The 26,414-nt window shown below is 44.5% G+C and overlaps 1 protein-coding gene across 2 annotated transcripts in view; it reads right to left on the reverse strand.

The window, feature by feature from the left end:
• NT5DC3 (5'-nucleotidase domain containing 3) overlaps window positions 1-26,414 on the reverse strand; it is a 107,355-nt gene that overhangs the window by 36,408 nt on the left and 44,533 nt on the right. For both annotated transcript variants that reach the window (XM_073651532.1, XM_073651533.1), the window contains 2 exons: window positions 25,243-25,380; window positions 24,502-24,562 (listed from right to left, as the gene is read on the reverse strand). In XM_073651532.1, the coding sequence (XP_073507633.1) occupies window positions 24,502-24,562; window positions 25,243-25,380 (199 nt within the window). The remainder of the gene's footprint in view (window positions 1-24,501; window positions 24,563-25,242; window positions 25,381-26,414) is intronic.

Below are 26,414 nucleotides of genomic sequence, written 5' to 3' on the forward strand. Positions count from 1 at the left end.
TCACTTGTGGGGGGTTTCCACTGTTTAGGCACATCAGGAGCTCTCCAAACCCAACATGGCGTCTGCTAATTATTCAAACAAATTTTACATTCAAAAAGTCTAATGGCGCTCCTTCCCTTGCGAACCCTGCAGTGCGCCCAAACAGTGGTTTTCCCTCACATATAGGGTATCAGCGTGCTCAGGAAAAATTGCACTACAAATTGTGTAGTCCATTTTTTCCTGTTACCCTTGTGAAAATAAAAAATATTGGGTCTAAAGTAACATTTTTGTGAAAAAAAGTTAAAATGTTCATTGTTCTCTTCCACATTCCAAAAACTCCCGTGAAACACTTGAAGGTTTAATAAACTTCTTGAATGTGGTTTTGAGCACCTTGAGGGGTGCAGTTTTTAGAATAGTGTCACTTTTGGGTATTTTCTGTCATCAAGGCCCCTCAAAGTCACTTCAAATAAGATGTGGTCCCTAAAAAAAAAATAAAAAAATGTTTTTTGTAAATTTTGTTGGAAAAATGAGAAAATCGCTGGTCAACTTTTAACCCTTATAGCTTCCTAACAAAAAAAAATGTTGGTTCCAAAATTGGGCTGATGTAAAAGTAGACATGTGGGAAATGTTATTTATTAACTATTTTGTGTGACATATCTCTCTGATTTAAGGGCATGAAAATTCAAAGTTTGAAAATTGCTAAATTTTCAAGATTTTCGCCAAATTTCCGATTTTTTTCACAAATAAACGAAAGTGAAATCGAAGAAATTTTACCACGATCATGAAGTACAATATGTCACGAAAAAAACAAACAGTCTCAGAACCAGGGGAATCCGTTGAAGCGTTCCAGAGTAATTACTTCATAAAGTGACAGTGGTCAGAATTGAAAAAATTGGCCTGGTCACGAAGGCAAAAACAGGCTCTGGTGCTAAGTGGTTAAGATACTTCTTGATGGCTAACTTCAGGTGTTCAATGGTATATCTAATACTTTGGGAGAAAGGTACAAAAAATTACCAACAAGGAGATTCCTTTGCAATGTTGTAAGCGGTTTATGGACCATGACTTTTGCTGTAAAATACAACAAAGAAAATCCCAAATCGAACAGTAAACTTTACATGGAGATGATCAGGAACACTTTAAAATTATGGCAGCTGCGTACAAACTACTATTTAACAGGAGTTTAAATGTGATGTGGTTGTGTTCAGAATTAGCCCATCACCAATTACAAGAGGGTGTGCACATTTAGTTTTGTTATTTTTATCACCCCACCCCCCACCCCAAATGATTTCAGTTTGTTCCTAATGGATTTATACAGACTACATGTGACATAGAAAAAGTCCGGAAATTATTCTTCTTAGACCTCATTCACACATCCATGTTTAACCCCTTCAAACCTCCAAGCCTGTTTTCAACTTTATGACCAGGCCAAATTTTACAATTCTTACCAGTGTCACTAAGTGGTAATAACTCGGGAACACTTCAAAAGATCCCACTGATTGAGACAATTTTTTCATGAAATTTGTTTTAGACCCATATTTTACATTTCCACAAGGGAAAGTGGGTAAAAAAAATGCCACCAAAATTTGTCACAATTTCTGCTGAACCCCATATGTGGCTGTTACAGTACTGCTTACCCACATGACGAGACTCGGGAGGGATGGAGCACAATTTGCCTTTTCGAGCGCAGATTTTCCTAGAATAGTTTGCAGACTCTATATACAGAATAACCCCCCTCAAGTAACTCCATTTTGGAAATTATATCCCTTTGGCAATTTATGTACAAGTGTAGTGATGATTGACTCCATGAGCGTTCTCCAGAAACAAGCTGCTGTGGATGCTGCCAAATGAAAACTGCAAATCTGCTATTGTAGTGTCCAGTACGTTATAGCCAGCTTGTGCTTCTGGAGACATGCACCAATAAATTAGGTGGGCTCTCATCGCTATAGAAATGCCAAACATGTGGTTGCTAGATGTGGTTTAGGCACAATGTGGGGCTCAGAAGAGAGGTGGGCATTTGGATTTGAAAGTGCAGAATTCGCCGATTTTCTTTTTTTTTGGGGGGGGCAAGGAGTCAGTGCTTTTCCAAAGCCTCTGCGCTACCAGTAATGTGGAAGCCCCCTATATTTCTGTTAACAGATGACAGACCTGAGTGGGGACATAAATCGGGATTTCCATCTAAATCTCTGAATGATGTAATTCAGATTAAATCCCCAGGGTATTCATTCACTAGAATGAGACAGCAGAGTTACTCTGGAGTTAGTCGAGCCTCTGTTCCAACTTTTATGCACGCCTAAAAAGATGGACACCACCGGATCATAGGTCAGACAGCGTCCACACCGCCTAAGTCTGCTTTATTGTAGGGAATAGATTACCACATGGTCAAACAATGAGCATGTCATGCCAAAATATATTTGTAAGTCTGTGGGTATTGTGTTTATAAAGTGAATGAATGATACTTCCTGCCATATTGAAAATCCACAAAACTGGAGTAAAGTAAAAGTGCCTAGCAGCAAAGAATCACACGTAGAGTTAACGCAATTAAAAGCACCACAAAAGAAGGAGAAGTTCACATATAACAACAATAATAATTTTTATCTATATAGCGCCAACATATTCCGCAGCACTTTACAATTAAGCGGGGACATGTACAGACAATAAATTCAATACAAGGTAAGACAGTTTAAACAGTTACATTAGGAGTGAGGTCCCTGCTCGCAAGCTTACATTCTACAAGGAAATGGGGGGACACAATGGGTGAAAAGTGCTTGTTGTTATTTCAGGTCAGGCAATTATAATAAATAGGGATTTTCATATAAATCTGTATGATCCGGTCATCAGCCAATATGTTTAATTGCAATACTCAAGTACCTCTGAGTGCAGTTATCTTGTGCATGGAGGGTGTGGAAACAGATAAAGAGTAGGGAACAGATTCTGAATAATATTTAGGAGGGAACAGGGGAAAGTTAATTTACTGAGTAGTTAAGGTGGTAGGCTTGTTTAAAGAGATGGGTTTTTAAAGCGCGCTTGAAGACATGGGGGCTAGGCATCAGTCGGATCGCCTGGGGTAGTGCATTCCAGAGAACTGGCGCAGCACGAGTGAAGTCTTGGAGACGGAGGTGCGAGGTTTGTCTTAGGTCATTTGTAGAATGAAGGGCACGTGTAGGGCGATAGACAGATGAGCGAGGAGATATAAGGCAGTGCAGAACTGTGGAGAGCTTTGTGGGTGAGAGCCATTAGTTTATATTGGACCCTATAGCGGATGGGCAACCAGTGTAATGACTGGCACAAGATGAAGGCATCGGTGAAGCAGCTGGACAGAAATATGACCCTTGCTGCCGCATTCAGGACGAATTGGAGAGGAGAAAGTTTGGTAAGAGAGAGACCGATCAGAAAAGAGTTGCAATAGTCCAGACGAGAGTGAATAAGAGCGACAGTTAGTTTTAGCAGTTTCAAAGGTGAGAAAAGGTCGGATTCTGGAGATGTTTTTAAGATGCAGGTGACAAGAGCGAGTGATCGGAAATGGGGAGTAAAGGAAAGGTTAGTGTCGAATATGACCCCGAGGCTGCAGGCGTGCAGCTTGGGAGTTATGGTTGAACCCTCCAAGGTAATTTCGATGTTAGGTAGAGCTGGGTTAGTAGAGGGGAGAAACACAAGAAGTTCAGTTTTAGAGAGATTCAGTTTAAGATAGAGGGAGGACATGATGTTAGAGACAGCGGACAAACAATCCTTGGTGTTTTGTATTAGGGTAGGGGTGATGTCAGGTGAAGAGGTGTATAGTTGGGTACCGTCAGCATAGAGATGATACTGGAACCAAAATCTGCTGATTGTTTGTCCAATAGGGCCAGTGTATAGAGAGAAGAGGAGGGGGCCTGGGACTGAGCCCTGCAGAACTCAGATAGTAAGGGGATGAGGAGAGGAAGAGGAGTCGGCAAAAGATAGTGAAGGAGCAGTCAGAGATGTAGGAGGAGAACCAGGAGAGAACGGTTTCCTTGAGGCCTAAAGAGCGGAGCATAGTGATGAGGAGCTGGTGATCCACAGTGTCAAATGCGGCAGAGAGGTCCAGGAGAATCAGCAGGGAGCAGTGACCTTTGGATTTCGCTGTTAGTAGATCATTAGAGACTTTAGTGAGGGCAGTATATAGGTATAGAAAGCATACAAAGTCAGCGTACTTACAACTGGACAGAGGAAGTGTCCATGAACCCTGTAGCTGCACCCTGATGACACTGTTCCCCTACATTTCTTCAAAGGGGGAGTTTTGTGGATTTTCAATATCGCAGGAAGTATCATGCAGTCACTTTGTTTTATTATAACCAACCTCTTAATAGAGACATAACATGTGTATAGACGAGATTAGAGAAGTTCACCTTCTGTTGTAAACACAAATTAACTACAGGTGCATCTCACTAAATTAGAATATCAAAAAGTTAATTTCAGTTCTTCAATACAAAAAGTGAAACACATTATATAGAGTCATTACAGAGTGATCTATTTCAAGTGTTTATTTCTGTTAATGTTGATTATGGCTTACAGCCAATGAAAACACACAAGTCATTAGCTCAGTAAATTAGAATATTTTATAACAAGAGCTTGAAATATGATTTTAAAATCCGAAATGTATGTTCAGTAAATGCACTCAGTACTTGGTCGGGGCTCCTTTTGCATCAGTTACTGCATCAATGTGGCGTGGCATGGAGGCGATCAGACTGTAGTACTGCTGAGGTGTTATGGAAGCCCAGGTTGCTTTGATAGGCTTCAGCTCGTCTGCATTGTTGGGTCTGGTATCTCATCTTCCTCTTGAAAATACCCCATAGATTCTCTATGGGGTTATGGTCAGGCGAGTTTGCTGACCAAATCAAGCACAGTGATACTGTTTTTAAACCAGGTATTGGTACTTTTGGTAGTGTGGACAGGTGCCAAGTCCTGATGGAGAATGAAATTTCCATCTCCAAAAAGCTTGTCGGCAGAGGGAAGCATGAAGTGCTCTTAAAATTTCCTGGTAGACGGCTGCGCTGACTTCGGTCCTGGTAAAACACAGTGGATCTACACCAGCAGATGACATGGCTCCCCAAACCATCACTGATTATGGAAACTTCACACAAGACCTCAAGCAGCTTGGATTGTGTGCCTCTCCACTCTTCCTCCAGACTCTGGGACCTTGATTTCCAAATGAAAGTTGGAACTCTGGGACCTTGTGGAGTGTGTCAATGACTGCCTTCTGGACATCTGTCAAGTCAGCAGTCTTCCCCATGATTGTGGAGTCTACTGAAACAGACTAAGGGACCTTTTTAAATGCGTAGGAAGCCTTTGCAGGTGTTTTTTTTAATTACTCTAATTTACTGAGATAATGACTTGTGTTTTCATTGGCTGTAAGCCACAATTACCATTAACAGAAAAACGCTTGAAATAGATCACTCTGTAATGACTATGAGTTTCACTTTTGGTATTGAAGAACTGAAATAAATTAACTTTTTGATGATATTCTAATTTAGTGAGATGCACCTGTATATGCTTGATCAGCACTAGGATTTAGATAGGCTTGTGTCATGATTCCCTGTTTAGCTGAGGAAACATTCTCCTGCTTATTTTATTGGTTTAGGTTTTAATCTTGATCTAAATAAAAGACTAATTTTTTATACTTGCGTCTATACTCCTGTGTACCTATGACTGTAAGTCTGTGGGTATGGTGCTATAATTATATGGAATCTTTCGTCGGAGTTCTGTCTGAATCACGTATTTCAGAGATTTACACAGAAACTCCGGTGTAAGCGTTCAGTGCAGGATAAATGTGAGCAGAGCCTTACTGCGGTCTTTGGGAGGTAGAATGAACAAATCAACAGCAGGTGAAGAAATGGTTTTATTTATTTTTTTATGATATTCCTCAGGTGGTAAAAGTGATAAGGTGGGGGTTTATTCTTTGGGTCGGTACAATTACAGCGTCAGTGATACCAGATTTATACCGTTTTTTTATGTTTGGCTGCTGTTATACACTAAAAAAACGCTTTTCTTTTGCAAAAACTAGTTTTTGCATCGCCATATTTGAGAGCTATAATTTTTCCATATTTTGGTTGACAGTCATGTGAGGGCTGTTTTTTTGCGGGACGAGTTGACGTTTTTATTGGAATGTTTTTTATGCCGCTCCGCGTGTGATAAAGTGGATTAGACTGCTTTATTCTTCCGGTCAGTATGATTACAGCAATACCACATTTATATAAATTGTATTAGGTTTTGGAACTTTTACACTAAAACTATTTTATAGAAAAATATTTTTTATCTTTTCCATCACTTTATTTTGAGAGCTATAACTTTATTTTTGGGCTGATGGAGCTGTATTGCGGCTTGTTTTTTGCGAGACAAGATGACGTTTTCAGCGATACCATTTTTATTTACATTTGTCTTTTTGATTGGGTTTTATTATACTTTTTGTTCGACGGTATGATGAAAAGCATAGTTTTTTTGCCTCTTTTACAGTGTTCACTGAGGGGGTTAACTAGTAAAACAGTGTTATAGGTTGGGTCATTCCAGACACAGCGATACCAAATGTGTACTTTTTTGATAGATATTAGAGATAGAGATATATGGTACTCAGTCAGTGCTGCATAGACACAAGTTATAAAGCCAATATAATTACTCCCATACAATATGAATAAATAGATAAATCTTTATTGAAAAACAACTACATTACAATACATCAAATATGAAATCAACTAAAAAATAGAAATACTGCAGAAATGTATTGCTGGTAAATATCAAAAAACTATGAAGTCAGTTTTTTGAAAATATATTACATGTATAGAAACACATCATGTACAGAGCTCATAGGATCCAACACATTCAAAAGGATTATAAACCCATGAGGAGGAAAGTATAACACTGTTGAAAATCACATCAATATAGCAGCATCTATGGTAACATATCACCACCTAGTGGTCCATAGCAGCATATCACCACCTAGTGGTCCATAGCAGCATCTATGGCAACATATCACCACCTAGTGGTCCATAGCAGCATCTATGGTAACATATCACCACCTAGAGGTCCATAGCAGCATCTATGGTAACATGTCTCCACCTAGTGGTCCATGGCAGCATCTATGGTAACATGTCTCCACCTAGAGGTCCATAGCAGCATCAATGGTAACATGTCTCCACCTAGTGGTCCATGGCAGCATCTATGGTAACATGTCTCCACCTAGTGGTCCATAGCAGCATCTATGGTAACATGTCTCCACCTAGTGGTCTTCAAAGAATAATTATAAACATTATATTCAGGAACCTTATATATAACAATTTACTGATAATGTACTATTTGATGGTATTTGACATCCATATGTTAGCAGACATCCAGCGCCAGGAAATCCAGATGGAATAAGTAAATAAAAGTGATATTGCATCAGATCAATCTGATATTTCTGTAGCCAAGGTAAATCCAAACACTTGGATGTACTAAATAGTTATAACACACCAAAAGACCAGTAAACTCACATTCACCAGCTGGAACCCTCTGACTCGTCTATCGCCTTGTGCTTCCTCAGAGCTTGTGAAACAAGTCAGTTAGATCATGCACTGAGCATTATCTAACTAACTTGCTAGCACTGGAGACCCGGATGTCATGACTAGAGATGAGCGTTGTTCTACTCGAACTGTTCGCCAATCTCAAATTCGAGCTGTTTTGGGCGGTGTTCGAGCCGTTCGGCGAACACGAACAATTTGAGAAAAATTCGGCTGTTCGAGGTTATGTTCGATAACTGTTCGTGCACCAAAATCATAACTGGATTTTTTCTCAGTAATGATGAAAATTAATGTTAATACGCAGTTTGAGTGTACAGCGGGGTGGGGGGAGGGGCAGGGGATGGATCTCTGCAGGAACAATGAAGATCTCCATTTTTTTTTTCTCTTTCCCGCATTTACAGTGGGGAGGTGCAATCTGTCAGCCTATCAGCAGCGCACACACGGAGCGAAGTGCTTTTTTTCACACAAGCAAGGGCATGTGTCATTGGCAGTGTATGTCACATGTCCTTGCCCTATAAGACCAAGCCATTTTCCCCGTCGCCACCATTTTCTCACTGCTGCAGCTGCGTGTTAGACGGCACCGCTGTTGCTGTGTGCGCTATACCTTGTTAATTTCAAGCCAATTTTCGCACAAATCTACAGATAGCTTGGGAGTAGGGAATAGTTGTGATTGCAGTCCTTTTAAGGACTAGGTTACAGCATTTCCTACGACTTTTATCAGGCAGGTCTGTGCTCTTAGATAGATTGTGGGAGTAAAGACTAATTGTAATTGGAGTCCTTTTCAGGACTAGGTTACATCAGTTCCTATCAGTTTTTGCCAGGCAGGTCTGTGCCAGTGCTGTGCAAGTTTTTTTCACAGCATTTGGCTGAATCTAGCAAAGCTAATCCTTTTTGGCCTATTGCAGAGTGTGTTAGTCAGTGGAGTAGCCTATCTGTGTTGCAAGATATACCACCTGTGTATAGAATACCAATTTTTTTACTGCACCTAGTGAAGTAAAATCTTTTGGGCATAGCATCATTCTATTAGTCCATCTATACTGACCTCCATCAGGTTGCAAATTGAATATAATTTTTTTCTGCATCTAACCCAGCCAATAGCTTTGGCCTAATACCACAGTTTGGCCACTCAGCTCTGCTCGGTTCCCATCCATTGTTTTTTTGTGCAAACAACTCCAGAGTTGTGAATTAGTTAACCACCAAAATGAGTGGAAAAAGGCCTGCTGCTGGTGGAAAGGGGAATAGGCGTGTTGGGAAGGGGAAAAAAGGTTGTGTCCGTGGGGTAGGTGTTAAAGCAACAGTAACATCTGCAGAAGAAAGACCATCTTCCAGCCAAACTAAAATGTCTACTTCTTTTAGCGGACAATGTGATAAGATCCCTTTCTTACGGCCACGCCAATCGCTACAAATTCCAGATGAGGCACAAAAACAGCAGGTGCTTCAACGGATATCAAGTGCTCCTTTAAGTGGGCCCTCCTCCACATCAACTTCAACATCACAAATACTCCAGTCCTCAAAGGTGTCACCCCAATCGCACTTGCTTCCTCACAGCTCCCAAATCTCCAGCTGCCCGTCTGAGTAGGAGGTAGAACAGATGGTTGAGTCTGCAGAGCTATTTATTCATACTATAGCCTGGGAATCAGAGGTCGACTCCAGCGCTTCTGTGAATCCAGACGAGGAAATGATCTGCACTGATGCCCAGAATCTTTATGAGTCGGATCCAGGACCAGACGCAGAAGGCTCTGACCATAATGTAGACCCTCATTCCCAAACTGTAACTCCTGTTGGTGGAGACAATGAGGAAGACGATGATAAGACTCAAATACCTGATTGGAGCGACAACTTTAGTTTTTTGTCAGGGCAGGAACAGGTTGGCTCTGAGGACGACGGGTGTGATAACGCACAGGGTGATGATGATGAGGTTGGAGATCCCACTTACTGTCAACCCACAGTCAGCCAAGAGATGAGGTCAGCAGAGGAGGTGGAGGAAGATGCTAGTGACGACGAGGTCAGGTTGCGCCTTCCTGGACAGAGACGTAGTACTGGAAGCACGTCAACAACTGCATCCTCAAACACAACTCTGCCTCTCACCACAAGTCGTGGTGGCTCTTCAGGTCGCATGGGTGCTAAGCCTTGCATAGCCTGGGCATTTTTTCAGATCGATAAAGATGACCCAACTCGTGTTATCTGTAACATTTGTCAGCAAAAGCTAAGTAGAGGCCAAAAAATACATAGTTTGAGTACTTCATGCATGAACCGGCACATGGACATGAAGCATAAGTTGCAGTGGGAAGCTCAGTGTGCTACAATGCGGCCTAGCCGGCCGGGCCAACCACCGTCTGCCATATCTTGTGCATCCGCGGCCTCTTCATCCTCTGTGACTGGGGGGACAGCAGTCACACCTGTTTTGGGGCGCAGACCTGCCACCTCTTTACCCGCAACAGCCAGCGTGATTGGCAGGTCATCATTTTCTTTGGAGGTGGTAACACCAGCTGGTGTTGAGCGCTGTCCGACATCGATAGCACCACCTTTGGATCAAGGCAACCTAACATGTCCGCCTGCATCTTCCTCACAGACCGGCAGTTTGCCGGGGACACCCTTATCAACCCCGTCTAAGCACAATAGCCAGCCCTCGGTCCCTCAGATGTGGACAAGTAAAAGACCATTTCCTCCTAGCCATGAGAAAGCTAAGAGGTTGAATTTCACCATCTGCAAGCTCTTGGCTACAGAAATGCTGCCTTTCCGCCTGGTGGACACAGAGGATTTTCGAGACCTTATGTCCGTCGCAGTGCCCCAGTACCAGATGCCCAGTCGGCACTACTTCTCAAAGAAAGGTGTGCCTGCGCTCCACCAGCATGTCGCACACAACATCACCGCTTCTTTGAGAAACTCTGTGTGTGACAGGGTGCATTTCACCACAGACACTTGGACGAGTAGGCATGGACAGGGGCGTTACATGTCGCTGACTGGGCACTGGGTAACTATGGTGACAGCAGGACAAGGGGCTGCTGTCCAAGTCTTGCCGTCCCCACGAGTTGTGCGTCAATCCTCTTTATGTCAAAGTTCCTCCACTGCTTCTGCCTCCTCAACCTCCTCTCGGTCTTCCACCTGCACCCAAAGCCTGTCTGGTCATGCCACAAGCTTTCTAACTGCGCATGGATCCTGCACACCTCCTTACTATGCTGGCAGTAGGGCTCAACGTCATCAGGCAGTTTTTACTTTCAAATGTCTGGGAAATGTGAGTCACACAGCTGAGGAGTTGTGGTCAGCTCTGGAGAACCAATTTCATGAATGGTTGTCTCCACTGGACCTGAAACCAGGGAAGGCCGTGTGCGACAATGCTGCAAACCTGGGTGCGGCCCTTCGCCGGGGCAATGTCACACACGTGCCTTGTATGGCTCACGTGTTGAACCTGGTTGTCCAGCAATTTTTAGCCCACTATCCCAGACTAAATGGCCTTCTGCAGAGGGCACGGTCGCTGTGTGCTCACTTCCGCCGTTCGCATCCCGCAGCTCAGCGACTTACATCTCTACAGAAGTCGTTGGGCCTGCCACTTCACCGGCTAAAATGCGATGTGCCTACCCGGTGGAATTCAACTCTGCACATGTTGCAGCGACTGTGGCAGCACCGACAAGCCCTGGTGCAATACGTTCTGATGTATAGCCTGGGCCAACGAGATCCAGAGGTGGGGCAAATCACGCTGGAGGAGTGGTCTCAGATCAGGGACCTATGCACCCTTCTGCACAGTTTTGAAATGGCGACGAAGATGTTTAGTGCTGACGATGCCATTATCAGCATGACTATTCCAGTGATTTACATGCTGGAGCACATGGTAAACAGAATTCGGAGTCAGGTGGTGGCACAAGAGGAGGTGGAGGAAGTAGAGGAGGAGGAGTTGTATGCGGAAGGGCTAACATCTGCAAGGTCCAGACGGTCGGCAGCACCAAGGCGGCAGGCATGTGAGGGTGGGGGAGATGGTTTTACCAGGGCGCATGGTAGCAGCCAAACTAGTGAGGAAGGTGCAGGAGCCCAGGAAGAAGTGTAGGACGAACTGATGGAAGACTCCTCAGATGAGGGAGACCTTGATCACATTTCTGTTGTGCGAGGTTGGGGGGAGAGGACAGAGGAAGGAAGCATGATTGTTACCTCGCCACCAACACAACAGGGACTTGGTGCTCCTGGATGCGCAACACACATGAGTGCCTTCTTGCTGCACTACCTGCAACATGACCCTCGAATTGGGAGAATTAGAAATAATCCTGACTACTGGGTTGCCACACTGTTAGATCCCCGGTACAAAAGTAAATTTGCAGAAATTATTCCTGCCATAGAAAGGGATGCACGCATGCAGGAGTATCAGCAGAGACTGTTGCAGAATCTTACATGTGCTTTTCCACAAAACACCAGTGGTGCACGTAGTGAATCTCACAGTTCCAACTTGCCAACCGTGGGACCGTCAAGTGTTCAGCACTCAAACCGTAACAGAACCACAGTATCTGCTGGTAACATCAATTTTGCGCAATCATTTCACCACTTTTTTAGCCCATCCTTTGCAAGGCCACAGGAGACAAGAAGTCTGACACATAGTCAACGCCTAGAGACGATGGTACAGGAGTATCTCCAAGTAAACATTGAAGCCATGACTGTCACTGGACCCTTGCTCTTTTTGGGCTTCCAATCTGGATAAATGGCCGGAGCTAGCCACTTACGCCTTGGAGATCTTGTCATGCCCCGCAGCCAGCGTTCTGTCTGAACGTGTGTTCAGCGCTGCTGGTGGTGTGCTGACAGATAAGCGCACGCGGCTCTCCACTGATAATGTAGACAGACTCACGTTCATAAAGATGAACAAATCATGGATCCGAAACGACTTTTCTACCCCTGTGTCATCCTGGGGAGAGTAAAAGATGGATGATTGGTTAAAATCACCCTACCAACCGTTTTAAGCTTTCAAATTACTAATCATGTTTATCTGTATCTTGGCTGGAAAATAATTTGGGCTTTGTAGCAGTGTGCAGCACTGATCCTATTAGGCCATCTATACTAAGCTCCACCAGATTTAAAATTAATAATAATTTTTAGCTGCATCTAGCCGGAAAATAATTTTGGGGCTCCGAGATGCGCAAGACACATAAGTGCCTTCTTGCTGCACTACCTGCAACATGACCCTCATATTGTCAGAATTCGAAGTAATCATGACTACTGGGTTGCCACACTCTTAGATCCGCCAAACTTTTCGATCAACCTTTTCATTTTAATAAAGACCAAAAAAATGGTCATTTTTGAAATTATAAGCATTAGCAGGTTATTACAAACTGAAATCAAACAGTTTTCAACTCAAAACTTTATTCTAGGTGATGTTACATTTTCACATAGGACCCCTTGTTCGAAAGGAGCTTCTGAACTCTCTCGTCCATTGAATTTGTCAGGTTTTGGATGGTTTCTGCTTCAATTGTTTTGCATGAGGACAGAATACCCTCCCAGAGCTGTTGCTTAGATGTGAACTGCCTCCCGCCATCATAGACACTCCTTTTGATGATGCTCCAGAGGTTCTGAATGGGGTAGAGGTCAGGGGAGCATGGGGGTCACACCATAAGTTTGTCCCCTTTTATGCCCATATCAGCCAGAGATGCAGATGTTTTATGTGCAGCATGAGATGGTGCATTATCATGCAGAAAAATGATCTTGCTGTGAAATACACGGTTCTTCTTCTTGAACCATGGCAGGAAGTGCTGTTTGAGAAAATCCACATACATTATGGAGTTCATCTTTAGCGCCTTCAGGGATCCTAAAGGGGCCGACAATCTCTCTCCCCATGATTCCAGCCCAAAACATTACTCCACCTCCTCCTTGTTGGCGCTGTAGCCGTGTTTGCATGGGGTGTCCATCAACCAGCCATCCTCCACTCCATCCATCTGGACCATCGAGCGCTGCACGGCACTGATCCGTGAACAAAACAGTTTTGAAATCAGTCTTCATGTAATGTTTAGCCCACTGGAGCCGTTTCTGCTTGTGTGAAGTGGATAGAGGAGGTCGACAGGATGGCGTATGCACAGCTGCAAACCTCTGAAGGACCCTGCATCTTGTTGTTCGGGGGACGTTGGAGGCACAAGCAGCTTCAAAAACTTGTCTGCTGCTATGACAAGGCTTTTTTGCCGCTGCTCTTTTAACCTGACGTAATTGCTTGTAGGAAAGAGTCCTCAATTTGCCCTTATCAGCACGCACACGTGTGTACTGTGAATCAGCTACATACTTCTTGATTGCCAAGACACTTCATCCTGATCATCGCACAATGTTGATTGTAGTCATGCCTTGACCTAAACACTCCACAATTTGTTGCTTCTCAGCAGCCGACACATCCTTTTTCTTTCCCATTTTGGCAGAAAATGTAGGCTGCTTAATAATGTGAGACAGCCTTCTTAAGTAGTCTTGCCTTTCATTGGACACACCTGCCAAACTAATTAGCACAGGTGTCTGCAATTGGTTACAGTGATATAAAGAGCCCTGACACACATCACCATCAACGAGTTTAACTGACAAACAAACAAATTCTTCCCTTATCACTCCTAAACACTTTTTGCATAATAATTTGGAACACAGTGTACATGTGCTTTTCCACAAAACACCAGTGGTTCACGTAGTGAATCTTACAGTTCTAACTTGCCAACCATGGTCTGTATGGAGTTGTTCAATAAAGGGCCTAAAATTAAGATAACATAGATGGGAGAGGTCTCTATGAATAGGAATTCCTAAGTATTTGATACCCTGTGAGGGCCAGGCAAAGGGAAAGTTGGACTGGATGGAATCCTATATGGATTTGGGGAGGGAGACATCGAGGGCCTCAGACTTCGCTGCATTGATTTTAAAATTTGACCATGTAACAAAGTGATCTATTTCAGCCATAACAGCATGGATGGATATATGTGATTGAGTGATATATACTAGGACATCATCAGCAAATAGAGAGCACTTGTACTCGGTGCCTCCCACCTCAATCCACCTAATATTGGGATTATGGCGAATTGATGAGAGCAGGTGCTCCGTCACTAGGATGTATAAGAGAGGGGACAGAGAACATCCCTGCCTTCTCCCATTGGTGATTGTGAAAGGTGATTAAAATGTTCTGACGCGCCCCCTGGGCCTTGGGACACCCGGAGCCAGACCCTTTTTGGTGGATGCTGGTGGTTGTAGTCTCCGTGGCGGCGACCCGGTTCCGTGGCTCAGGGCGGTCAAACCAGTGGCGGAACTATTTATGTGGTTTTGATGTTTAAATGTCCGACTACGCCACCCGTGGATTGCGGTCAGAGTGATCCGAAGCTCCAGGGCAGACCGCTGAGGCTGATGTTGTGGGTGCAGCAGAGCGTAGCATAACTCCCCACGGGAGGAGTATAGCCTCAGGGCAGTGTATGCGGAGGATGGGGGTGATGGTGCAGGGCAGCAGCAGTAACGACACGGAGTCAGTGATGCAGTCCAGGGCCTTTACTCACAGTTCTTATTATCCAGACCACGTCTGCAGGTAACGGCTGCCCACGTCGTACTGTGCTCACCAGGTGAGGGGCTCAGACAACTCCCAGATAACTTTGGAGCGCTTCACAGGACCCCCTTTGTGTGTCCTTTGTCTGGCCTTTCTTACCAACCCTTCTGTCCGGCTGCCTCGGGCCTCCTCTTGGTAAACTTGGCGCCAGTTTCCCTGACCCTATGTGGTGCCTTCCTAGCGGGTGTAGCGAGGGGCTGCGCCACATAAAATGTCACAGCCTCCGGTTTCTAGCTGAGGGTCGTTTCCTGCCTCCACTAGTTTCAGGGACCGGTCTCCCCCTTTGGCCTGACCCCTCCACGCAGGTGGATTCGGGCGTGCGGTGGCGACTCGCCCGTCCGCACCCCTGGGATCCCTTCATTCCTCGTTCCTGAAGCCTTCTCCGCTCCTCTTCCTTCCTTCTCCCTCTTCCAGGCCTGGGCCTCTGTTACTAGGCCCGCCTCCGGAGCAGAGCTCATGCAGAGCCCCTGCTCCCTGCCACTTCTGCTCAGACTTCTCTGCACTAAACTAAGATGGTGCCCACCTTTTATACTCCCTTCTCAATGCACCCAGGAACTGCTTCCTCCCTGCTCCTGCACTACAGGGTTCCCCTTCCTCAGTGTTCCCTCCCCCCCACTCCAGCCAGGGACAGGGACTGTCATGCCCATCTCAGGGGCATATTGGTCGCCCTGCCCCACGGCAATGTGGTGTAATGCATGCAGGTGTCGGGTCCTGATTCACACTCCATCCTTACCTGAGAGTGAGATATCACACCTCTGGGTGAGGTGCAATACCTCTGTAGCAACCGAGCCCTCAGGGTAATACAGTTCCATTTATCTTCAGCCTAGGTGACGTATTGCGATACAGGGCCGTGATTATGGCTATAAAAGGGTCCCCTAGACCCCTACCCCAAGCTTTTTAAGAGAATCATATATGGCGTGCCAGGAGACTCTATGGAATGCTTTCTCAGCATCCAACGAGAGTATCTAATTACAAATTTTTAACTGCATCTAGCCCAGGAAATACTTTGTGCCTAGTAGCAGTGTCTGCTAGTCAGCGGATTATCCCGGCTGTTAAGCAAGCTACACCACCTGTAGTTTGGACACTTAATTTTTTCAAAGGAAATGCTTCGGGACCATGGGATACTCAGTGAAGAGCATCAGGAGGCACCCCAAGGCATAGGGGCTGGTACTGGCAGTAGGATGCCTTGCGGTGCACAGCCGAGCTCGATCCTTATAAAAGCTTTTTAACTGCAGCAGCTTTAGTGGACGCTACTGGAGCTGGAATTACGCGGCTGCTGGCATGAGACTTGCCCTCCAATAGATCCTTGTAAATGGATTTAAAGTGTATTCATTCAAATTAGAGAGACAATTTAAATTAAAAAGCTTAGAGCTGCCTCCACCACAGGGGGGCTCGCTCGACCCACCAGCGGACAGGCACCAGTATTGGGAGAGGGGGGCTGGCCGTCAGGGTTCACCGCGGCTCTGGCACAAACCCGGCGACACGGAGGTGGCACGGGCAGGAGCGGACTGAACGTGTCGGCTTCTCACTTTTTGGATTTTAGAAGGGCATGACATGCCTATATCTGTGTCTCCCCCTCCTTTTACTCCTCCACCTCTTTTCGCATGACTATATGTACTTGTCACTTTTCCATGTGTTAGTTGTGTCTTCAGAGCAGTTTGTCAGCTTTTGGACACCTTTGAAGGTGTTTTCTATGTGTTTTTGTTTGCCTGCCATTGGTTTTAACGGTGTTCGAAGGTGTTCGACGAACAGTTCGGCGAACACACGGGTGTTCGACGAACCGAACCGAACTCGAACACTACGGGGGTGGCTCAACACTAGTCATGACGACATCGGGACACCATGGCAATGATTCATTTCAAGTGATCCAAATATGATTTTTTTTTTTTTTTAAACAGATATCGTAGGATATTTATATTGTTTGGTTTTCTTTGAAGTGCTACTTTAGTGAATTAGAAATACATTTTGAATTTATCTTCATTAGTTCTATTGATTCAAATGAACTTTTGTTCGTGGAAAAACCCCTTTAAAAGGACTATCAGCTGGGCAAAAAAACATTCTACAAAGTCTTCTGCACTTTTAGAAACAGTGTCAAAGGTCCATCTGTCACCAGATAGCCACTGTTTTATAAAAGTTATACTATCTACCATAGCCTCCTAGAAATGATCTAATATTTTTTCTTGGAGAGCCATTACTGGAGGCAGGGCCGGCTCCAGGTTTTTGTGGGCCCTGGGCGAAAGTCTCAGTGGGCCCCTTTAACACATACCACGATTCATGATGCACAGATACAGCAGAGAAATATAGATATAGTACAAGGCCAAAGATTTAACTTCTTACATTACATGAGTGATATCTATTGTAAATTCTACAAAAGCTCAGAAACCGGCGAATCCTCGCAGCGCACAGTGCAGACCGGACAGTATAGTCCTCCACACAGTATTATGGGCCCCATATAAATGCTCCATGCAGAATACTGGCCCCTATATAACACTCCATGCAGGATACTGGACGCCCATGCAGGATGTCACCTCTCTTCCCCCCCCCACCCATATAATGCCCCATGCAGGATGTCACCTCCCCCCCCAAATAATGCCCCATGCCTCCATACATATAAAAAAAAAATCCTCACCTCACTTCTCTCCTGCTGCCGCTGCTCAGCTCTGGACTTCAGCGTCTTCCCGCTCTGCGCTGTGACAGCTCAGGAGAGAGAAAGGTGTAAAGACGTCACAGCATCTTCTGACCTGAGACGTCACAGTGCAGCAGCCGTGGAAGAGACTGGAGCTGCTGCGGAGGCACGGGGAAAGGTAAGCATTGTGCCGCCGGCTGCCGGGGCCCTGGCACCGCACCGCTCACCGGTCCCATAGCGCGCCGGGGTACCCGACTGAGTGGGGCCCCCCGCCTGCTCAGGGCCCCAGCACTTGCCCGGGTGCTGACACCGGGCCTGACTGGAGGACATTTTTTTGCAGATATTTAGATAACAGTTTGAACTGTTTTCTGGACACATTATTTCAGACACATACTTTGTAAATCACCAGGGTTGGACTCACAAAAATGAATATCTTTCAGCTTACCTCCTTCATTCATAAGCTTAGTGTTTTGGTGCTGTACATGTGCATACTGAGTGTCACTATCACCAACCAGGAAAATGCTCAGGTCGCAGGTCAGCACATTTTGGAAATCCTATTTCTCTATCGCTTCATTGAGGGACACCGGAAACCATGGGTTTATGCTGCTGCCACTAGGAGGCTGACACGATGTACAAAAAAGTTAGCTCCTCCCCAGCAGTGTACACCCCACCTACTGGCATTAAGTTACTCAGTTTAGCTTAGTGTCAGTAGGAGGTGGAGACAGGTCTTTTAATAGACCCAGATCTACCTCTGTTTTTGGAGTTTTCTTGTAATCTCTCCCTCTTCTCTTTTTCATGAAGCACTTCTCCCGGAATACCTCTAGAGGGATACAGTGTGCGACAGTCACACTGTACCTCCCATATAGAGGATATGAGTACGGCGTGTACTGCCACCAAGTATCCTCATATGCCTATCGACCAGTATCCCCAGGCTCTAACACATCAAGAGTGTTCAGGTGATTAGATCGTTGGTCCTCGCCCCCACTCTCGCCTACCAGAGCCTGACGGTTTCTGAAGGGAAGGACATCCATCACTGAAGAGACCCGGACATCTTCTGACTCATTACATCTTCAGGAATGGAGAGGTACTTCTTCCTTCTCTCCATCAGGTTACCGATCCAGAGGTGACAAGGAGAAGACGAAGATAAGAGGAAGAAGATAAAAGACTCAAGGCTTCTTATTGTATGCGTGTGCCTTTTTCCATGCAGGGGCTCCCCTCTTGTCCTACTCCACCGCAGCAGGAATCTTCCACGTCCAGTGTCCACCTGCAGCAGGACTGTTCTTAGTGTAACAGGACTGCCCTAGACATATCACAGCAGGACTGTTTCTGGGCACATTTTTTATCCCCCCCCCTCACGTCCTTCCCTGCATCTGGGGACTCTTATTTGGACTCGGGGCTACTTCTGAGCACTCTTTCCCGACCCTCTGCGCCTACCCCCCCCCACCTTCTAATTTAGGCTCTGGCTTCAGCGCGGCCTACTTGCGGTGGTTGGCTGCACCCCCCGCAGTCCTCATCAAGCGGACTCTTTCCCGCCTGCCGTAGTCACGCCCTCGTCTTCCCAGCCGGTGTTTTTTTTTTGGCTCCACCCCCCCACATTGTGCAGGCACCTCACCTCCGCCACTTCCCATCAGTGGCGTGAATTCTGTGCACCCTTTTCCACCAGGAAGCCCTCCTCTTCCTCCTGCCTTCATCCCAACAGCCTGTGGTATCCTGGAGCCTGCGGTCGCCCCCCAGCTGTCACAGGAGCATCTGTATCAGTGGCTTCCCACCCTGCGTCTCTCAGGCCCTCCAACTCCAAGCTGCAACCTCTCATCACTTCTGGAGGTAAGCTCTGTGCGGCCGTCTGACAATCTCCTCTCCAACTCTTTACCTGTCTAAATTCAGGATGGGTTAAATGGACTGGTCCTTCTTTTGAAGTTACTAAACAGAAGGGTTAGTCTTCGCCATTCCAGAATGGAATTCCTTCGTTTAGTAATTGCTTCCATGGAGTTGCAAGAGTTCCTTCCTGGGCTCCATAGACATCCAAGACGCCTACCTTCACGTCCCTATCTTCCCAGGGCACTAAAAAGGTACCCGCGCTTTGCAGTACATCAAGATCACTTCCAGTGGAACAGATCTGTGCTCTCTTTGGACAGTCCAGTCCTTCAGATCTCACACCAGGTCAGGGTGTCCCTGACCAGGCGGCTGTTCCCCCCCCCCCTCACTCTTCAGAGTCGATCCTTTCTTCCAGTTCACTGGCGGTTGGGACGTCAGACACCAGCCTCGGCTGGAAAGCGGTGTTCCGCAATCTATGGTCCACGGACATTGGTCTCAGGAGTCCTCTCTGCCGATCAACATCCTAAAAATCACAGCCTTTTTCCTGCTCCTTCGTCACTGGCAGACCCTTCTCAGGGGACTACCAGTCCGAATCCAGTCAGGCAATGGCACGACGGTTATACGTCACACACCAGGGAGGGACCAGGAGTCAATTAGCATTACCAGAGGTCTCCAAGATCCTGCTCTGGGCAGAGAGCAGGGTTCCAGCAATGTCCGCAGTGCATTTTCCCAGCGCAGAGAACGTGGCCGCCGATTTCCTCAGTCACAAGGGCCTCGTAGCGGGGGAATGGTCTCTACATCAGGGTGTCTTCCTTCAGTTTTGTCTGAGGTGGGGCACTCCAGATGTGGACCTCATGGCGTCCCGCTTGAACAGGAAAGAGGAGTAGTCCGTCTCCAGATCTTGAGACCCCCTTGCGGAGGGAGTCGACACTCTGGCGATAGCCTGGTCACAGTTCACTCTACTCTACCTGTTCCCACACCTCCCCCTTCTTCCTTGATTGCTGAAGATCAAAGCAGAAGGGGTGCCGGTCAGGCCTTGATGCGGGACATGCTCTCAGCTCCTTGAAGGGCAAAGTCTCAGCGCTTTCTATCCCTTTTTTGATCCTCCACCAAGACAAGGTTGTCTTTGTACCGTTGCCCTTCTTTCTCCCCAAGGTGGTCTCCACTTTTCACCTCAACGAGGACATTGTCCTCCCTTTTTGTCAGACTCTGTCTCACCCTCTGGACATTCTCTGTATAGGTTGGTCCTTGTCAGAGCAGTTCGGGTTTACCTGGCTCGGTGAGCCCCCCTCTGGAAGACGGATCCCCCCCGTCATCCCTGAGGGAGCGCGGAGAGGCCTCCCGGCTTCCAAGGCTACAATTGCTCGCTGGACCAGGACGGCAATTCTGGAGGGGTACTGGACTAAGAACAGGATTCTTTTCCCTGGGATTAAGGCCCACTTTTTGGTTACTCACCATAAAATCTGTTTCTCGAAGCCTTCATTGGGGGACAGTCCCCACCCATTTTAACTGTTATTGTTGTGCTACTGTTTGTTTTTTTCATATTTCTCTGTTTGATGTCGCTTCTCCTACTGCTTGTACACTTACTGATTAACTTAAATGCCAGTCGGTGGGGTGTACATTGCTGGGGAAGAGCTAACTTTTTTGTGCATAGTGTCAGCCTCCTAGTGGCAGCAGCATGCACCCATGGTTTCCTGTGTCCCCCAATGAAGACTCCGAGAAACAGATTTTACGGTGAGTAACCAAAAATCCTGTTTTTTGGTAGAAGTTGAATTTTGAAAGAAATTCATAGGTCTTTCAAATTGGCAAGAACTCTTACGGACATGAGTTTTCTTACCATTCACTTTTCATAGACACACAGTCTGTCAGGTGTAATTCGGCTCACTTCATCACTATTGTAAAAACCTTTCACTGTATCCACTATAGATTTATCTAATGATTTACCTGGTTTAAGATCAGGACGAGTCATGAAACTTTTTGTGTGGAAAATATAGACCCTGCCTTTTTAGACCACAGGCTGAGCAGATTTGAATGCAAGATTTTCAAACTGACAAGGTTTATATAGTTCTTTTTTTGAAATATGATCTCAGATTCCAACTTGAATTTTGGTACTGATGTGGCTAGGAGCATATTAGGCATATGTGAAATTTTGAATATTTAATATCATAATTTTTGGGTTGAAATGCTTTTCAAAATTTTGCGTTTGACTCTGCATGTGTAAAATATTAACAAATATACCCTTGTGAAAGCATGTACAGTTCTGAATGTAATGGTATATATATATTATATATACACATATATATATACATACACACACACATACAGTACAGACCAAAAGTTTGGACACACCTTGTCATTTAATGATTTTTCTGTATTTTCATGACTTTGAAAATTGTACATTCACACTGAAGGCATCAAAACTATGAATTAACACATGTGAAATTGTATACTTAACAAAAAGGTGTGAAACAACTGAAAATATGTCTTATATTCTAGGTTCTTCAAAGCAGCCACCTTTTGCTTTGATGACTGCTTTGCACACTCTTGGCATTCTCTTGATGAGCTTCAAGAGGTAGTCACCAGAAATGGTCTTCCAACAATCTTGATGGAGTTCCCAGAGATGCTTAGCACTTGTTGGCCCTTTTGCCTTCACTCTGCGGTCCAGCTCACCCCAAACCATCTCGATTGGGTTCAGGTCTGGTGAATGTGGAGGCCAGGTAATCTGGCGTAGCACCCCATCACTCTCCTTCTTGGTCAAATAGCCCTTACACAGCCTGGAGGTGTGTTTGGGGTCATTGTCCTGTTGAAAAATAAATGATGGTCCAACTAAACGCAAACTGGATGGAATAGTAAGCCGCTGCAAGATGCTGTGGTAGACATGCTGGTACAGTATGCCTTCAATTTTGAATAAATCCCCAACAGTGTCACCAGCAAAGCACCCCCACACCATCACACCTCCTCCTCCATGCTTCACGGTGGGAACCAGGCATGTAGAGTCCATATGTTCACCTTTTCTGCGTCGCATAAAGACATGGTGGTTGGAACCAAAGATCTCAAATTTGGACTCATCAGACCAAAGCACAGATTTCCACTGGACTAATGTCCATTCCTTGTGTTCTTTAACTCAATCAAGTCTCTTCTGCTTGTTGCCTGTCCTTAGCAGTGGTTTCCTAGCAGCTATTTTACCATGAAGGCCTGCTGCACAGTCTCCTCTTAACAGTTGTTATAGAGATGTGTCTGCTGCTAGAACTCTGTGTGGCATTGACCTGGTCTCTAATCTGAGCTGCTGTTAACCTGCGATTTCTGAGGCTGGTGACTCGGATAAACTTATCCTCAGAAGCAGAGGTGACTCTTGGTCTTCCTTTCCTGGGGCGGTCCTCATGTGAGCCAGTTTCTTTGTAGCGCTTGATGGTTTTTGCAACTGCACTTGGGGACACTTTCAAAGTTTGCCCAATTTTTCGTACTGACTGACCTTCATTTCTTAAAGTAATGATGGCCACTCGTTTTTCTTTACTTAGAATTTGTATTATGGTAAGAAAAAAGCAGCTAACAGTCTATTGAGTAGGACTATCAGCTGTGTATCTGTGTATCCACCTGACTTCTGCACAACACAACTGATGGTCCCAACCCCATTTATAAGGCAAGAAATCCCACTTATTAAACCCGACAGGGCACACCTGTGAAGTGAAAACCATTTCCGGTGACTACCTCTTGAAGCTCATCAAGAGAATTTCAAGAGTGTGCAAAGCAGTCATCAAAGCAAAAGGTGGCTGCTTTGAAGAACCTAGAATACAAGACATATTTTCAGTTGTTTCACACTTTTTTGCTAAGTATATAATTCCACATGTGTTAATTCATAGTTTTGATGCCTTCATTGTGAATGTACAATTTTCATAGTCATGAAAATACAGAAAAATCTTTAAATGAGAAGGTGTGTCCAACTTTTGGTCTGTACTAATATATATATATATATATATATATATATATTTTATAATCACAACATGCAGTACTTCCCAACATGGATGCATGGATACGTCTAAGGTCGTGAAAAAGGTAACCATGTATTTTAAAAAATGGTTCCACTGTAAGTGTGTGGTCCGTGTGTCTGTCTTTACCCATCAGTGTGTTTCACAGATGGATAAATATATTACAAAGCTTCTCCTATACCTTGCAATGTCAAATATGGACAGCACATGGATGCAATCTGTGTTATTCACGGACCCATAGACTCGTATTGGCACTTTTCATCCGTGATACCAGAGAGAAATGGACTTGTCTCCGTGAATTTTGCATGGACACAAGGTTTGTGAAAAATACAGACATGTGAATAATACCATAGATTAAAATGAGTACGTGTTCTGTCTGAAAAAAAACAAAAATGGATAGAACTCATACACGCAACAAAGACGTATGAATGGGCCCTTATTATAATTTTTCTACATGACAAAAACCTGGCATTTTAACAGGGATGTATAGACTTTATATCCACTGTAAATGACAGCTACACTTAAAACATTAAAGTTTGAGCTTCAGCTTCAGGTGTGTCACTCTCCATAAGGAGAAACGTTACCCCTTAGACCTCAGTCCAGAGCCTCCCATCTAGCCAAATCAGTTCTCATACTTTGCACTGACGAGGGCCAACAGCCCGAAACACCGTGTCTGCAAATTGAGATTCTGATTTGGCTTTTATCCTAAGTCATATTGCACGACTCGTTAGAGGGTTGATTGTGACTTGTAGGATTGCCACTTCCAATAGGTGGCGCTATAGAGCATAAGTCCTCTTTTTCTTTGAAGAGGCAATTTGCAGCCTCAGCTTAAAATGATTGGCGTCAGGTCTCAACTGAAACTGTATAAAGTTCACTCTACAGGGATTCATAACAGCCATAAAGACGTATAATCTCCTTGCTGAGCCTAATAAAACAATGTGAGTAGTCAAGCAGAATCTAGCAAAGCTGATCCACTGCTTCACAAGCAACCCATTACATTTTTACAGATCAGCAATTCACGTGCTTCGTCTCAAGAGAATTGAAGTAGGCCTTACTTACCAATGTCAGCCTCCACAGCTCTGTACAACAGTCCTTTTACATGGACATCACGTATTGCATCCTGTCAAAAAAACAGCTAAAATGTGACAAAGGTTAAACCCATTCCAACATAACCCCATAGGATTGGTAATGGAATAAAATCCTCCCGCCGCAAAAAGAAATATATAGAAATATGATCACATGTATAAGCCTTTTAATACAACCCATTACACATAGTAACATTTTCATCAACGCGTTTCACGGCCCAGAGTCCATAATGTCGCTGTTTGGAATGTGACCTTGTCATGTAAGACATTCCACACTCGTGAACGTACGTACAGCATATGATTTGTCATTGCTGCAGTGATTAAGTGTAATTTCTGGGTCTATAAAAACGGCTTGTTTAATCAAACACCTGAAACTTCACCGGAACAAAGCTTTACTAGAGGCACATGTCAAGAATGGTGGGTTATAATTCCCATGTATATACTAATATTTATTATATATAATATTTGTTAAATGTGACGCACTTTTGTTCATGTATGCACTTGCATTGCAGTAGCGGACATATGTATTAGAGAGTTACATGTATATCAAGAGGATTTCACATCTGGTTCTCATTCTCTATGATCTTCTATTATTTTTTTTTATCATAAATGTATCGGATTTTAATGAGCATTAAATAAAAATGTGTATTTTCTTAATTCAGTTACTCGCCATAACATCCTTTTTCTGTGTTCTAATGTATGACTTATTACACACCTTTACATCTTTATATAAATGCACAGGCTCATAATCAATGTTGTTTTTCAGGAAATAATCATTAACACAAGAAAGCAGGGTCATCTCTGGTAATGAGAATATGTCCATAAATTGCTTCAAGGTGTTCCCTTCGGAGCTCTGCAAAGAAAAAAAAAAAGGAAAGACAGCAGTACATTAGTGATCGCACCCCAACAATAAGAAGAGCATCGAGTAGGTAATAAATACTAGATAGTTCTCATGCATATGGCATTTTTATTTTTCTGTTAGATTGCTACGGACAGCTGAGGGAATTAATAATGCATTACCGTAATAAAGGTTTAAAGTGAGTCAGCCAGTATAAACTACGGTAAGCACATAGGCTTTATTCCCTACAAGGTTCTCAAGCAGGGGTGGGGAATCTTTTTCCTGCCAATGGCCATTTATATTTATACCATCCTCCAGGGTCCATACAAATTGCGCGCTAACTCTGGCCAAAAAGTATGTCCTGACACTAGCACTGGTGTCAGGACGTTAACCTTCATTGCACACACCTCAGTGTTCAGTAATGCTCACAGAGCAAGAAGAAATTAATGGGTCAGCGGCCAGTAAAATACAGCTGCCAGCCCAAGCGCAGCGGTCCTGGGAAGTCTGCCTAAATCACCTTGCATAATGTGTGGATTTTCCACATAAAACATTCTCAATATCTACAGAAAAGTTAAGGTCTTTAGTTTAGAATAAGGGAAAATTCTCAACACCAAAAGTATTTAAAGCAATATAATGAAAAGCAGAAAAAGAAAGGAGAAAAAAAAACTAAAAAAAAAACACAAAACTTCATGAGAAGGTGTGTCCAAACTTTTGGTCTATACACACACACATACATATATATTTTTTTATTATTTTTTTTTTCTAATTTATTATGAATGCATTTCCACTCTTTTTTCATTTTAAAAATTACAAAAAAGGAAAAAAATGGAGCCGATGCAAACGTTTGGGCACTCGTGGAGATTAGTGTGCTCAGATATTTTTGATCAAGGTTTCAGACATTAGCCTGTTGGGGTTAAGGCTTGGTCACCATCATCGTAGGAAAGGTCAGATGATACACATTTCCCAGCTTTATAAAAACCCAGCCTCCTCTAACCCTGTGCCAAAAAACAATAGCCATGGGTTCTTCTAAGCAGCTGCCTAGCACTCTG

This window comes from Phyllobates terribilis, unplaced genomic scaffold (assembly GCF_046119375.1).
Source record: "Phyllobates terribilis strain yellow unplaced genomic scaffold, ASM4611937v1 Scaffold_11__3_contigs__length_659146591, whole genome shotgun sequence".
NCBI classification, from domain to species: Eukaryota; Metazoa; Chordata; class Amphibia; order Anura; family Dendrobatidae; genus Phyllobates; species Phyllobates terribilis.